This window comes from Trichechus manatus, unplaced genomic scaffold (genome assembly GCF_000243295.1).
Source record: "Trichechus manatus latirostris isolate Lorelei unplaced genomic scaffold, TriManLat1.0 scaffold00128, whole genome shotgun sequence".
In the NCBI taxonomy this organism is placed as follows: Eukaryota; Metazoa; Chordata; class Mammalia; order Sirenia; family Trichechidae; genus Trichechus; species Trichechus manatus.
Genome location: NW_004444064.1, coordinates 6,922,931 through 6,939,597, shown reverse-complemented (window position 1 = coordinate 6,939,597; position 16,667 = coordinate 6,922,931). Strand labels below are relative to the sequence as shown.

The 16,667-nt window shown below is 46.4% G+C and overlaps 1 protein-coding gene across 1 annotated transcript in view; it reads left to right on the top strand.

Moving 5' to 3' along the window:
- The window catches only part of SLC37A1 (solute carrier family 37 member 1), a 66,747-nt gene that overhangs the window by 3,075 nt on the left and 47,005 nt on the right, over positions 1–16,667 (top strand). Inside the window, exons 2-4 of the mRNA XM_023739091.1 lie at positions 5,705–5,786; positions 14,917–15,049; positions 15,768–15,846. Of these exons, the coding sequence (XP_023594859.1) occupies positions 5,705–5,786; positions 14,917–15,049; positions 15,768–15,846 (294 nt within the window). The remainder of the gene's footprint in view (positions 1–5,704; positions 5,787–14,916; positions 15,050–15,767; positions 15,847–16,667) is intronic.

Sequence of the window (16,667 nt, the reverse complement as noted above, 5' to 3'; positions counted from 1 at the left end):
CTATCCATGAGCATGGTGTGTTTTTCCATTTATGTAGATCCCTTTGGGTTTCTTGCAGTAATGTTTTGTAGTTTTCTTTGTATAGGTCTTTTACAACCCTGGTCAGATTTATGCCTAAGTATTTTATCTTTTTAGGGGCTATTGAAAATGGTATTGTTTTCCTGATTTCCTTTTCATCGTGTAACTTTATTTTGATATGATTTCAAACTCATAGAAGAAAATTATAAGAACGTTACAAAGAACGCCTGTGACATGCACACCTGATAACATTTTGCCTAATCTGCTTTATCATTTGCTTCTCCCTTCACCCTGCCTCCCTCCACACACTTTTTCTGAACCATCAAGAGTAAGTTGCAGACGTCACGTATTTAATATTTAAATACGCCAGTGTGTATTTCCAAAGCTCAAGGCATTCCCCCACAAAACCACAGTGCCATCATCAAAATCAGGAAATTTCACACTGATCCAATACTGTTATCTAATCCACAGTCTATATTCAAAGTTATATCAAATGTTCAATAATGTCCTCTGTAGCCTTTTTTCCCAGCCAGGATGTAGTCTACGATCACATTTAGTTGTCCTGTGGGTTTAGTCTCCTTTAATCTAGACAAGTTCCTCAGCTTTCTTTGTCTTTCAAGACCTGGACATTTTTGAAGGGAATAGGCCATTTATTTTATAAAATGTCTCTTGTTTTGGGTATGTCTGATATTTCTTCATGATTGTATTCAGATCATGCATTTTTGGCAGGAATATCACTGATGGTAGAGGGAGTCACAGATACGGAAAGTGGTGGGGGGACTAGCATGAATCATGTGGTGCTGGATTAGGATTAAAGGTATCAGGGTGAAGTCTTGCGTTTTTGTATATAAATAGGTAGGTAGATATAGAAATAGGAGTAGATATATATGGACATGTGTGTGTAAAAGGTCTTAGCTCAGCACACTGAGAGGACCTGGGAACAGCAATGCCCCAGTGGCACACCTAGCTCCAGATTTTGGTTTCTACATACCCTTCCCACCACACGGAGCCAGGGATCCTTGGAGACATGGTTGATGCCAGGAGTGGGGCAGAGGAAGTAAAAGATGAGCCTGGAGCACCTTGCGCCAGGAGAAAAGGACACACTTGAAAGTGAAGGGACTTTACTGGCCAGATCTGGGATAGTTTGAGATTTGAAACAAACGATACTAGTAATGGATTATACCCCACTGAATAACATAAGAAGCTAGTGGGTCTGTACTGATATAAATAAATGGATAAATGGGAGAATGGAAAGCTCTTCTTCAGAGTAGAATGCTAGCTATCAAGTCGAGAAGGAATACTGGAGTCAGAACATCACCATTCTGTAGCCGTCAGAGGAGTAATTACCAAAAAAACAAAACAAACAAATTTGTTGCTGTTGAGTCAATTCCGACTCACAGTGACCTACAGGACAGAGTACAACTGCCCCGTAGGGTTTCCAAGGAGCGGCTGGTGGATTCAATCTGCCAACCTTTTGGTTAGCGGCCGAGTTTTTGACCACTGCACCACAAGGGCTCCAGAGCAGTACGTAGTTCAGGCAAAAATCATCAGTGGACTCCATAGCTGTTGGGGAACGTTTGAGGGACAGGACATCTACATGATCTCAAATTCCCACAAACTCTTTATTGATTATTTGGGAAAACGGTAGCTTCATCTGGAACCGTGTGGCAGACGGTGTCTCAGTCAAGTGGTCAGTGGTGACGTCACTCCTGATAGGCCGCTCTGAAAAGGACATGAGGTAGCATCTGGGTTTCATTTCTGTCTTTTTTTTTAAATTGAGGATGTCACTTTGGACCAATTTCTACACCAAATAATGTTGCTTAGTCACTCATCAAATCCTCATTTGTGTATGACTGAGGTAAATACCACCTTAACAAGGTGACAGATTTCTGCCTTGAGTCTCTGAACTTGGAGCAGGTTGCTGTTGACTCTGTGAGCACGTGTGATATTCTGGGACATTTCTGTGGAGCCTTTGAAGGTGCACCCCTGTTCTGTGTTGTTACTGCTGAGTCGTGCTTTTTTGCTGGAAACGTCAGGTTAACCCACTCTTCTTGTTGTGTGGGTGGCTGCAAAGAACGCTACAATCTGACAGAAGAGCCAAAAGTAAGTGGAACACTGATGAATGAAAGGATCAGAGACTATATTTTTAACTGTATTTGCTATAATATTTGTAAGCCTTAATGCAACACCAAGCAACAATAAAAACAGTGGATGGATAAGCCCCAAACCCTTGCTTCATAAATAATAAAAGAAGAAAGAACAAAATGAGGGTAGAATTACGGAATTACAGAATGGGAAAAGGACTTCAGGAGGGTTGTTTAGACCATTAGGTGTGACCCCAGAGCCCAGGGTACTCCTACAGAAATGTCCCCTCTCTCTCCAGGACAGGCAGTTGAGGTGGCCACTGGGACGGGCCAGTCCCAGAGTGCTGCTACTCTGGTTTAAAGGTGCCTGGTGGGAAGGTGTGGTGAGACACTGTGTAAGGGGTACACCCAACCTCAGGTTGCTGGCTTCTCCCTTCTCCCCAAATCCTGTGTAAGTAAGATGTGGAAAATGAGGGAGGAGTTTGGAAATAGAGAAAAGAGAGTTGGCCTGATCCCAGCTAAAAGGTTTTCCTCATTTGGAGACCTATCTTCCGTCTCTAGAAAAATTTCAGATTGCTGTGTCAGTGGGCCCTTTACATGATCCTAATGGATACCTTCTCTCAGAGAACCTGTGAACCTACGGGCGGTTTCTCTTCCCAAAGGGGCTAAGTCATCTTCACTTCCACACAGAATGGAACGGAGCATTCCAGAGGCACAGGCCACTCTCTCCGGTACTCTGTGTTCACAGGGCACCCTGGGTGTGGGTGGCAGCTCGGCCTCCCCCAGCGAGGGTCAGCCATGAGAACAGCCTGAAGCTCCACCAGGCCAGGGCGGCCAAGCAGTGCCTGCAAAGCTACCAGCTGGAGAAGGAGGGGAGCAGCTGGAAGATGACCACCAGGACTGATAACCTGACAGGCTCGCTGATCTAGAAATGCAATCCTAGGGCCCTAGGACTCTTTAGACCTTATCTGATAACAGAGAGATCGTTATTCCTGGGCTGTCTGAGTGGAGGGCGTCGAGCAGGACCTAAGTATCTACGTAAGCAGAGCCCCTCTCTCAGACACCTTCTTAGCTGAGTGTTTATGAAACTCAGATCCTTGTGGTTGCTAAACAGCTGTAAAACTGGTGGCCTCCAGCGTCCCCAAGGGCTCGTGAGATATGCTCCAAATTCTTCTGTCAGACACTGCTTTGGGGGGGTGCCTGAGGTGACTCATCTGATAACTTTGTTCTTCTGGTAGAAACGTGCAGTGGGGAACCGCATACGCAGACGGGACAGATCAGGGTCATCAGTGGGCTACATTTGCTAGTAACTGATAGCAGCTGGGGACTTAAGTGACCAGTGAGTCCAGCTGTGGGCTGCGATTGAGGGCTTGTGAAGCTCCCATGGCCTGAGATCCTTCTACGCTGGTAACCTGAGTCACGGAGGAGCAGCCAGTTGCCCTGGAGTCGATTCTGACTCGTGGCGACCCATGTGTGTTAGAGTAGAACTGTGCTCCGTAGGGTTTGCTTTTTAATTTATTTTTGTTGTTGTTGAGAATATACATAGCAGAGAACATACAGCAATTCAACAATTTCTATGAGTACAATTCAGTGATGTTGTGCAGCCATTCTCAAGCTCCTTTTCCGGGTTGTCCCCCCACCACTAGCATAAACTCAAAAACCAAACCCATTGCCGTGGAGTTGATTCTGACTCATAGCGACCCTATAGGAAGTAAACTCACTGCCCCCTAAATTTCCTATCTCATCTTTTGAGATGCTGTTGTCAGTTTGATCCCGTGTAGGTAATTCTTAAAAGAGCACAATTTTTTACCAATTATGACATTAATTCTTTACTAATTAGACAATCTTTACTAATTAAGCTAAACTATTGTTTGGCTTTAAGAAGACTTCAGGGGATCTCTGGTTTAAGGTTTAAAGATGATCTCAGGGAAATACTTTTGAGGGCTCATCCAGCCTCAGTGGGACCAGGATTTCTCTATAGAGTCTTTGCTCAAAATCGTCAGTAATTCCGTAGGGTTTTCAATGGCTGACTTTTCCCGGAGTAGATCACCAGGCGTTTCTTCTGAGGCACCTCTCGGTGGACTCGAACCTCCAACCTTTCAGTTAGCAGATGAGCGCGTGAACCATTTGCACCCCGCAGGGACTCTGCGTGTAGGAGTAGTGGGTAATATAACAAAGCTAAACCAAAGGATCAAGAGGCTTCCGCTCCCTCCCCAAATGGAAGGTTTTGCGGAAACAAGGACAGAGCCCGGGCTATTGTAACAGACTCACTGTATCTGCACAGGCTTTGTTCTTTGGGCTTTTGGACAGATTACACACTCCATTTTTCCCACCCGGTTACTGGCATGGGTTTGGAGAGCAAAGAATCCTAGCAAAGGCCATCAGTATGTTTCTTTGATGAAGCAGAGAGTATTAGGATATTTCTTTATTCGTTTAGAAGGATTTATTGAGTACCTAGCAGATTGCTTTTTGTTCCTTTCCCTAAGCCACAGGTGTTCCCAGGTTGTAGGTTTGGGGCTCAGGGTTCCACTAGTCCTTTTTTTCCCACCTGAGTACAGTCTACTAAAAACAAAAGAAAAAAAATATTCTTGAGAAGTTTATCTGACCCCTGCCTTTTCCTGTGGCCAGAGAAGCAGGCACCTTTCGTGGTTCTGTGTGTTATTCACATAAAGCTTCCACCGAGCAGTAAATTAAGGCCTTAAAGATTTAGACCTGAGACTGGAGGAAGTGACCCCAGCGTCACTCACTCGCCAAAGGGAGTTAGAATGCACCAGGCCATGCCCAGAAGGGGGTCCTCCCTCAGGGGATGCGGTGCCTTTCTTCTGTGCATAGTGCTTCCCACCTCAGGTAACTGTTGAGTCAAGCATCACACAGTTTGAGGAACCAGACAAGCTGGTTGTTCTTCAGAGCTCCCGGCGCTGCCCCAGGACAGAGAAGGGCTGGCCTCCTTGGCGGCGTGCTTTCTCCATCTCTCTTGCCAAATACCTTTTCCCCTGCCTGATGTAACATTATCTTCTTCCTAAAGTCTTTTCTGTAGTTTTTCATATTTCAATACTTAAAACTCTTGAACTGCTTCTCTCATAAACTGGCAGAGCAAGAGGGCTTGGTACCAGAGTTTTTTATGTCATTGACCTTATCCATAGCTTGTAAGCTTCACCGAGTTTTTCTCACTGAGGTCAGTCAAATATTTATATTTCTCCCTTGCTTGCTTGTGTGCTTCTGAAAAGCTGCATAGAAGTAAAAAGTTAAAAATAAATATGATCTGAAACGCCCAGGATAGCAGGCTGCCCAAGAAACTTGGGGTTAATTTTGTTGTAAACTGAATAATCGTTCCGTTTTGTCTGCTTTGTAAATGCGTGTGTTTATGCTGTGAGTCCCAAATTTCTCTTTGATTATAGCTTTTTCTTTTTTCAAAGGAATTGTTTACTTTTAATGAGTTGTTTGCTTTGGACAAAGCAAAAGTGGTAAATTTTTTAATGTGATATAAATAGGATTGATATTGACTGAATGAATTATAAATAGCCTAACAAGATTTAAGGATACCGTTGAAATGCATTCTTAATGTACCTTATATCATCCTCTATCCCTGTTTTGTGTTTCAGGTACAGAGCCTTTACTTTTTTTTTGACATTTTTGCTGTACGCAAGTTTTCACTTATCTCGAAAGCCTATCAGCATAGTTAAGGTAAGCGATCATTAAAAAAAAAAAAAGAAAAAGTTTCACATCCTACCTGTAATCTGTATAAGGAACTAGTTGGTTTACCGGGGCCATTCAGGGGGAGGAGGTGGATGGTCAGAGAACTGGAGAAGACAGATTTGTGTACAAGAAAAGCAGCAAATTATTTTGCTGCTTGGATTTTCAGTTTCCCTTTCATGAAATTAAAAATTGTTCATTTAACTTTAAATTTTAGGATTTATAATTTTGGAGGTACTATTGGAGCCCAGGTGGCACAGTGGTTAAGAGCTATGGCTGCTAACCAAAAGGTCACAGTTCGAATCCACCAGCCGCCGCTCCTTGGAAACCCTACTGGAGAATTCTCCTCTGTCCTTTAGGGTCACTGTGAGTTGGAATTGACTCAATGGCAACACATGGTTTTATACTGTCATAGAGGAGTGTCTGGGTGCTGCAAACAGTGAAGTGCTTGGCTGCTGACCAAAAGGTTGGAGGTTCTAGTCCACCTAGAGGCACCTCGGAAGAAAGTCCTGGTGATCTACTTCTGAAAAAGCAGCCATTGAAAACCCTGTGGAGCACAGTTCTACTCTGACATGTATGGGGTCGCCATGAGTCAGAGTTGACTCAATGGCAGCTGGAACTGGGAGTACTTTTAGTAGTCGACAGTTTCAGAATTCTAAAGCTTAATTAAATATTTATTTTCTCTTGTGTAAATTTCCCCCTGAAACATATTCAAAGTTCTGTTGTTTCCTAAATTGCTTCAAATGTTATTACATTTTGACTCGAAATTGGCCTGTGGTGGTGAGTCTCCATTATCCTTAGAACACTGGCTTTATTTTTGAATGATGGGTGAGCGGGAGAGGAGATTGTTAACTAGGTATTTAACTAGACTTTAAGAAAAGAAGATTAAAGCAGATAATTCTACATAATAACCAGTTATGACTTGGAAAAAAAAAAAGCAGGGTAATTTTCTTATCTTCGTTAAAATTCCATCATGTGGCAACTGGTCTACAGACTTGAATGACTTTTGGCTCTTTATTGTAGACGGAACAAGGAAATTGTCCAGTGCCAAAAACAGCTCATTCGCAGTTACGTGGCCCCTTCCCTCACTTTCCAGCAGTTGGAAAGGAGTCAGATCCAGGCCCATAATCGTGTTGACCTTCATGTCCTTGCTTCCTCCATGCCCACCAGGCCTCTCAGCCTCTAGCAGCTGCTCTCTCTGTCCTCAGACCAGTGGGAGAGGCAAGACAGATGTGTTACTTCTGTGGACACTGATGTGTTCCCTGTTTCCAGTACCTTCCAGTGGGTGTGAAGCATCCCTCATTTACTCAAAATATCCTAAAATTCCTCCTTGACCCCTAGGGAGCAGGAATTGTCCATGCCCTCCAGGTTTTAGGTGACTATGGCACAAAGGTACAGAATGTTGTTTTCAAAAGAGAGATAAGCTTGGGGAAAGAGGCGATACCTTAATAAACTTGTCATTTACTGGACAAGTGACTCTAAAGTCTATTTTTTACAATGTCAAAGAGAGATTCAACTTTGTTACTTCTAGGTGGATAACCAGTGGTGCCAATAACATTTATTAAATGGGCTATGTTTTTCCCATCATCTCTGTCAAATATTCTAGATTTTTTATTCTGTTCTACTGACCTGTTCCCATGTCAATACCATAATAATTTGATTAAAACCAGTCACCATGGACTTGACTCCAACTCCTGGCGACCCCATGTGTGTCAGAGTAGAACTGTGCTCCACAGGGTTTTCAGTGGCTGATTTTTTGGAAGTGGATCACCAGACTCTTTCTTTTGAGGAGCCTCTGGGTGAACTTGAACCTCCAACCTTTTGGTTAGCAGCCAAAAGCATTAACCATTTGCACCACCCAGGGACTCCAATGATTTTTATTACAGTGTCTTAAAATATGTTATCTTTTTCATGCTTCTTAGAGACTATCTCATATAAACCTTAGGATTTATCTTATTCAACTGAGAAAAAAAAAAAAAAACACTGCTGAGATTTTAATTGGAGTTGTATATTTAAATATTAATACAGACAGCGTTGAAACTTTCCAGAGAGCAAGTTTTCCCACCCCAAACCACACGAACTTCCAATGTTTCAAACAGTTTTCCTACTGCCACTGAGGAGTTTATAGTTTTCTTTTTACAGTCCGTGTGTGGCTGGAGAGACCTGGCCTCACTCACACCAGTCCATGTCACCGTTTTCCTCTGGGGTCCAGGGACCCCTGCGGCCCAAGCGCCTCCCAAGAACCCCCTCCCGTCCTAAAAAATAGATGGCAGATGGAGTCAAGATTTAAATGTAAAACACTCAAAAGCCTAGAATAAAATGGTGATCGTCTTAGGAGTGTGAAGTTGGGAAACCCAAAGGGGCAGTGGACAAAGCCTATGAGAGGCAATTCACAGACCCAGAATTCACATGTCCAAGAAACACATCAACTATGTTGAAGCGTATTAGCATTCACAAACGCAAATTCAGGTGACGATGTATCACTTTATACTCATCACCTGGCAAAACATTTAATCAAATGATGGCCCCTGTTGCTGGAAGTGATTGGGGCATGCTTTCAAGTATTACTGATAGAAATGGAAAGTGTCTCACCCTTTGGAAACAAGCCTGGTAACATCCATTGACATTAGAGATTACCTATGTCCCTCAGTCCTACTTCTGGGAATTTCATCCAGACAGATAGATTTACCCATAGTTCGGGATATCTGCATAAACATCTTTATCGCAGCCTTGTTTGTAGTGACCAAAAAGAAAAAAAACAAAACGAAACACCTGGATATCAAGTGAGCCTCATCAGGAAGGGCAGGTTTGACTAAGTGATGGTAAATCCATCTTATGAGATATGCAACTACCAAAAAGAGAGTTAGAGCTAAACGAGTTGACTCAGAAAGCCTTCTAGGAAGTGTCTGCGTGAGAGGAGTTGAGATATACAGAAGTATATATAGTGTGGCTCCATTTTTGGAGAATAAACAGTGAACAAGCAGTTTCCTTATATATTCTATTTCTGTGTGCGTTTGTGAGTGGAGTAAGTGTTTGTATATGCCTGTGTGTGGTGGGGGGTACCTCTCTTACGTCTCCTGTAACTCACTTGGACAGAATCTGGCCATGTTCAGGTGTTGCTGTAAAATGGGTGCCTGGTCTTCTTACTTTGGACACCAAAACCTTAATTTCCTTTCTAGGATCTCTTCAGGATGATGCTTTGGAGAGTCCTTTTAACCGAGAACCTTATAAAGGAGTATAAAGGATTAGTTGGCATAAATGAAGCCATACCACCCAAGGAACCATATCAAAAACAAAAAAAAACCAAACCCTTCGCCGTCGAGTTGATTCCGACTCATAGCGACCCTAGAATTGCCCCATAGAGTTTCCAAGGAGTGCCTAGTGGATTCGAACAGCTGACCTTTTGCTTAGCAGCCATAACGCTTAACCACTACACTACTTGGGTTTCCAGGAACCATATTGAGTTTACTAAATACATTTATTAAATATAGATATATATACACGTGCACACACACACACACACACACACACACACGCACACGCACACACACCCCAAACTCTCACTTATGCGTCGTCTGAAGGTGAAGTGAAGCCGACAGCACCCCACTCCCTGCGGGGGCAGGAGAGGAGGAGAAAGAGGAGGAGGCTTAGAGAGGCCCAAATCCCCGCCCTGACTACCTTGTCTTCTCGTGGTCACCTTACAGCATCTTCCGCATCCCTCCTGCCTCGGCCTGGTGACTTCCTGTTAGAGAGGGTACGGCTGCATAGCTCTGGTTGTAGCCCGAGGGCCCAGTGAGTGCTGAGAACCTAGGAGATGCTCAACAGATGTTTTTGGAATGAATGAATGAGCAGACTTTCTCAATGTGAAGTTAGTTGCTCAGACAGAGTTTGAAGACTAGTCTTATGAAATGTATGTTAATATAGTTGATATTTGTGCTTAATTGACCGCATAGGCCTGCCCAAGTGTAGAAGGTAAGGAGGCTGACTCTTTTCTAGTGTGTTTTTTGAGGAAAAAAGCCTATTGTGTCTGCCTTCTAATCCGTGGAAATGGTTTCCTTTTGCTTCCCAGTGGTGTGGCGTGTGTTGGGGGTGGAGAGGGTGTCTGTAGGTAGGATAAGCCAGCTGCCGTGGAGTCGACTCCGACTCATGGTGACCCCGTGTGTGTCACAGTAGAACTGTGCTCCATAGGGTTTTCAGTCATTTTTCAGAAGTAGATCACCAGGCCTTTCTTCTAAAGCACCTCTGGCTGGACTCCAACCTCCAGCCTTTCAGTTAGCAGCAAGTGTTAACCGTTGGCATCACCCGGCGACTCCATAGGTAGAACAGTATCCCACTATCCCCCACTGCCGTGCATACAGATTACTTGTGACTTCAGAGTTATTTTGTGTGTCCTGCCATTATGTTGACACCTTTCTTCTCCCACCCCCACCTAATCCTCTAAATTCAACAATTCCTACATGTATAGTTCAGTGATAGTGATTACATTCTTTGAGTTGTGCAACCATTCTCATCCTCCTTTTCTGAGTTGTTCCTGCCCCGTTAACATAAACTGACAGCTCCCTGGGTGTTTATCTAATCTTTCCAAGTTGTCAGTTTGATCCCATATAGATAGATATTAAACAAGCACAGTGCTCGAGGCAAACATTCTTTACTGGTTAAGCTAAACTACTGTTTGGTTTTAAGAAGACTTAAGGGGATATTTTTGGTTTAAGGTTTAAGTATTGTATCAGGGCAATAGTTTCAGGGGTTCCTCCATCCGCAATGGCTCCAGAAAGTCTGGATTCCGTGAGAATTTGAAATTCTGTTCCGTATCCACCCCCGGCCAAGAAGTCTTGTGACTGATCGATTTTTAATAACTGCCTGATGTAGCTGTTGATTAATTTTATATGTAACTTGTTGAAAGTCACTCATATAAAAAAGTTTGCCAAGAAAATTGCTTTTTTGAAAGCCAGTGTTTCCCAAGGGATTTGATCTCCTTCCCACAAATGTTTTTCCAAGGATGCAGTGGCTGTGGGGAGACACAGATATTTCACTCAAGGACAACCACGATAAGAATTAGTTTACCTTGCAAGCTTTATTCTGATAAGTTCATCTTAGTTTACTGAAGCCTTAATTGTCCCCTAAACACCAGGGTTTGGGGATGAAACTCATGGAAATATTGAAGTACAGTAATATTTTTGAAAACATAACATGTGTGTGTATTGAAATAACCTCCACACGCTTTCTGCTAGAGTAACATTATATCTCTTATCGCTTCTGCTGCAGCCCTTCAACGGGGGCAGTTACATTTTCCTATATAAAAGAGAAAGGCAGGGAGAGGGAGGTTGAGAGAGAGAGGAGTGAGAGCTGAGGCTCAGCGGAGGCCCTCCAGGGGCGCAGTCTCTATGGGAACCACCGAGCATTGTATGCTCACAGCGGCCAGTGCCTGAGCGCTGCTTGCCCGGGGCTGGGGACCCAGAGAGGCGCTCTGCACATACTCTTCATCTTTGCAACAACCCTGTGCAGAGAGAGTGTAAGTGACTGCACCGTCTCCAGCCCACGAGGCACCAGGATTCCAGCCCACGTCTGTCAGTGCTGAAGCGCGTGTCCCTAACCATTATGCTAGACTGCCTCTTCTGCCAAAAACCAAACCCAGAAAGCCCTTCTGCTTGTTTATGAAACAGGGGCATTATTCCTAGTGGATTATGTTTTCAGTGGAAGGTTCCTCCCCTGGCACATTAACAGTGGGAAAGATGATGTGAAAATTTGGTTTTTGCTGTGGTCTGCACAATTCCTTCCCCCTTGCTCCCCTGTAAGGCTGTTTTAACAGCCTCTGCTCACATTTAGCCCCGCAAGCTCAGAGCCTGGAAGGGCCTACCCCGTCCTCCATCCTGCCCCTGTCAGGGACTCGTGACCACAGCGGCAGCAGTGAGACCTCGTGGCAGGGCCAGATTGGCTTCCAGGAGAGACAGCAGGGAAGGGTGAGCAGAGGGAGAAGAGCAGGAGGAAAGCATCAAATCAGAGGGAAGGGGCATGCGGAGCAGGCTTGCCTTGGGCAGAGAGGAAGGGCGCTGCCTCGCCCCCGGGCTCCACCTCATCTTACAGTGATGCTCCCCGGTCCTCACTTGAGCTGAGTGCATGCAGGGTGCAGGCGGGGCTTAGAAAGGACACGGGGTGGGGTGGGCAGAGAAGGGGCACAGGCGGGGCAGAGAAGGGGCACAGGCAGGGCGGAGAAGGGGCGCAGGCAGGGCGGAGAAGGGGCGCAGGCGGGGCAGAGGAGTGCGGAGGTGAGAGCAGAGAAGGAGCTCGAGCACTTGGGCAGAAAATTATCAGCCCATCTACCAAGATAGAACGCCTCGGGCCGCCGGGGAGGAAGAGCTCTGTGGAGGGAAGCTGTGTGGCAGATCATTATTTTGAATCTGTAAAGCTGAGCCTTGGCTAGCCTTTTAGGGTGGTGTAGAGATTACAGCAGAATCGCCCAGTGATGGGACACAGCAGCGTGACCAGAGTGACTGGCTCCTGCCTGCTGTGCCAGGACCCGGTGACATGTGTCTGTGTGCTGCCGGCTGTGACAGCACATGGTGGTGTCCAGTGGGCTTGCCCGTGGCTCTGGGAGGCACAGCCTTTCAGAGGTGACCAGTCTCTTTTAACTGCTCCCCTGTGACAAGGCGGGATGGCCAGGGCAGCAAGGGCGGTGGGCAGGACTTTGCCACTGGTGGGCCTGGTGTGGGCCTGCTTGACCACTACCCTGGCCCCTGACCCTGGAGAGATGCCTGCTCCCCTCCTCCTCTGGGCCAGCTTTCCTCAGAGCCCTTGGCCTCCCTCACTAAAAGATACCCCTCTGGTCTCAATGTTGTGGTCGCTAAAAGGGTGCCCGGTCGCCTTATAGGGCTTTTCCCTGACCACAGAGGACCCCTCTTTCCCGCCCTCACTCCCACTTGATGGGATGGATTCATCTGAGCCACATGTGGTATTAAAAAAAAAAAAAACCAAACCCGTTGCCGTCAAGTGGATTCTGACTTGTAGCAACCCTATAGGACAGAGTAGAACTGTACCATAGAGTTTTCAAGGAGCGCCTGGTGGATTTGAACTGCCAACATTTTGGTTAGCAGCCATAGCTCTTAACGACTACACCACTAGGGTTTTCCCATGTGGTACAAAGCCTTTATTGAAGGAAACGCCCAGCAGGAGCAAGTGGGAGCGATAGAGGCTGCCTGGGAGAGGCTGGAGGAGACTTCCCAGCAGAAGGCGGAGTCTGGTCTCTTGCTTCCTTGTATGTTATAAAGCAGGTCACCTGTTCGTTCAGTCAGCCATTTCCTCTGCAGCAGTATGGGCCCCAACCATCATGTGGATGTAAGTGGGTATGAGCAACCCTGCCCAGATGAGGGGCCCGAGGCTGGGGTGGTGTGGGCCCCAGCCATCGTGTGGGTTTAAGTGGGTATGAGCAACCCTACCCAGATGACGGGCCCAAGGCTGGGGTGATGTGGGCCCCAGCCATCATGTGGATATAAGTGGGTATGAGCAACCCTGCCCAGATGAGCGGACCGAGGCTGCGGTGGTGAGGAACTTTCTGAGGCTTTTCTGGAAGTATCTGTCCCTCCCCCTGAGGAGCGCACTGGGCAAGAGCTCTGCTTACATCCCCTTGGCCGTGTCCTGTCGCACAGGCCTGTCTGTATACCCAGCTGTAATAGCCACCATTTCTCAAGTGCTGCCCGTGCCATGCACTGTGCTGACAAGGTGGTATTCAGCACCCCTGTTCCCAGGAACCAGCTATAGGTGGGTATGAACAGCCCTGTCTGCAGATGAAGGGACCAAGTCTGCAGTGGTGAGTGACTTTCTCAAGCTCACACAACTGGTTCAGCCATCAGGCTGGGGTTTGATAACAGGTCTTTAGCTCCCAAGGCCTTGCACTTTTCCCTTCCAACTGCTGCCTCTCAGACAAGTCCCTTTTCCCACCCGCTGCCCTGGTTGCTGGCTCCATGGATAATGGGCTGGTGACCTCTTCCCCCAAATATCTGTTTTATTGAGGTATGATTTGCATATAGTAAAGTACACAAATCTTAAGTATCTACCCTGACAAATAATTACGTACCCAGGGAATCATCACCTCGGTTAAGACACAGAACCCTTTAAGATGTAGACCCCTTAGTAAAAACACCAGACTTAATGGTCTGACTGAGACTGGAGGATCCCCAGAAAGCATGGCCTCCAGACTCTCTTTCAACCCAGAACTAAAACAATTCCCGAGACCAACTCTTCAGACAAAGATTAGATTGGACTATGGGATACAAAATGATACTCATGAAGAGTATGTTTCTTAGCTCAAGTATATACATGAGACTAAATGGGCAGCTCCTGTCCACAGGTGAGATGAGAGGGCAGAGAGAGTCAGGAGCTGGTTGAATGGACATGGGAAATCAGGGGTGGAAAGGAGGAGTGACTAACTTGAAATGTAAACTTTCACTTAAACTACAACAATAAAAAAAAAAAAAAAAAAGAGCATAGGCCCTTTATAGGCCCCTATTAACACGCAGAGCCCAGGAGACTCCCTTGTACGCTGTTCCCATCACTGCCCTCCAGGTAGCCACGATTTGCACCTCCTTCACCATAGATGGGTTTTCCTGTTCTTGAACTTCATACAGATGGAATCATGCAGCTTGTACTCCTTTGTGTTGGGCTTCTTTTGCTTAATATGTTTGTGAGATTCCTCCTGCGTGTTGTGCGTAGCTGCAATGCGTTCTGTTTCATTGCTGTGCGGTGTTCAGTTGTGTGAATCTGGCCAAGTCACCCCGCTCTTCTGTTACAGGCAGGTGATCCGAGGACCACAGGTGGGTGATCAGCTTGGGCCTCTTCTGAACAAAGCTGCTGTAAGCATTCGGCTTATGGTGGCCATTATGAGTGCCTATTTTTGTTGTGTGTATACTCAGGTGGCCTTGCTGCAGAGTCCTGCCTGAACTCTGACCTCACCAACAGCCATTCTTGTGGGTCCTGGGGACTTTCACCAGAAGCCCCCTCCTAAAATGCAGTGACGCTAGGAAGGCTGGTCAGAGGGGAGGGGTGGCTGTTCTCGCTCTGTGTCCACACTGAGGCTCACTGGGTACGTGCTTTCTCTCCTCCCTCTGTCCTTCCACGATTGTCCCAGGGTGAGCTCCACAAGGACTGTGCTGCTGTGACCGAGGGTGAAGTCCAGTTCAACAGCCTGAGCAAACAAACCAGTTACCTGCCCCCTCAGCAAGCACCCCATAATGGGACCGACTGTGGCTGGGTGCCGTTTGGTGAGTTCCTTGTCACCCGCTCTGTGTTGGTCCCGTTCCTGAAGCCATTCGTCCTTGAGCTGGTGACAATGGCAGCATTGCCCGGCTCTTCTGGCCTCGCTAATTTTAGCAGCAATTATGCCGTGCTAAAGTGTAACACATTTCCAGTGACAGCTCTCTCCCATCAAACAATTACCCTTACTGCGGCTGTACTACCAGCATTATTCAATTACGAGGTCCTTGTGTGCGGAGGGACTGCCACGTGAAACGAGACTCCCTGCAGTGAGGGAGTCTGCCGAGGACAGTCTGCATTTTCTCTTTGTCAGAATTGGAAGTTCAGGCTCGTAGAGCATGAATCTGTGGCTGGAAGGAAGAGAAAACGCACAGAGGCACGGAGTGGGGTGTTGAGGAAAATCCAGTTTAACGTTTAAGACAAAATGAATCCAGCAGATGCCCACTGTGATCAATGGGATTGTATATAATCTGAATGATGTCTGTTCAGTGATTATCTGACAGTGTGGGGACTCTATTTTCTAAAACATTTAGCCAAGAAGCTAAACAGAAGCCCCGCTGCCCTGTCTTGTGTATTCCAACCGCCCCTTTGCACTTCCTGAGCATCTCACCCAAGCTTCGAGAACAGATGCTTTGTATTTTATTCCCCTGCTCCAGAGCGCAAGCTGATGTTTAGTGAAAACTAACTAATGATAAACTTTTCCTGCTGATTTCTAAATCCGTGCAGATAAGGAAAACTATCAACAACTGCTTGGGGCCCTGGATTACTCCTTCCTGTGCGCTTATGCGGTGGGCATGTACCTGAGGTAGGTTGGCTGGAGTTTTCCAAGGCCTTTGACCAGTTACATATTCTGTTCGATTCAGAAAGTTTAGGTGCACTGTGGTGCAAACGGAGCCCTGGTGCTGCTAACCAAAAAGCTGGCAGTTCAAATCCACCAGCCTCTCCTTGGAAACCCTATGGGGCCATTCTACTCTGTCCTGTAGGGTTGCTATGAGTCGGAATAAACTCACTGGCAGTGGGTTTGGGTTTTTTTTTTTTGTGGTACAAACAGTTAAGTGCTTGACTACCAGCTGAAAGGTTGGCAGTTCAAACCCACCCAGAGGTGCCTCGGAAGACAGGCCTGGTGATCGGCTTCCGAAAGGTCACAGCCTTAAAAACCCTATGGAGCAGCTCTACTCTGCACACATGGGGTCACCATGAGTTGAAATCGACTTGACAACAGCTCACAAAGACAACAACACAAGTGTGCACAGGACTGTGCCCCTGCTGACACTCGCTTCCTATCTAGTGTCTTCCTGGAAGTGACGACAGAGTGAAACCAGGTGTGCCGGGCACTGTGTCTGTCGAGGTGAACTGCGAAGCAGAGGGTCACTCGTCCCTAGTGCTCTGCTGAGCAGGCGTGGACTGATGGCCTTCCTGGTGATGTGCTGTGCCCGTGAATCCTGCTGTCCCATGCTGAGTCTTACTTGGCATGTGGTCATTAGGGACAGCAGGTGGCAGCTGTTCATGGTACCCCACAGAGCCTGTCCTCTCCTGTGCTCTGAGTGGCCACCATCTACTTACATGCCCCAAGTGACAAATTCCACAGTAATGTCACATCTGTTAAGGAGCCCTGGTGGCACAATG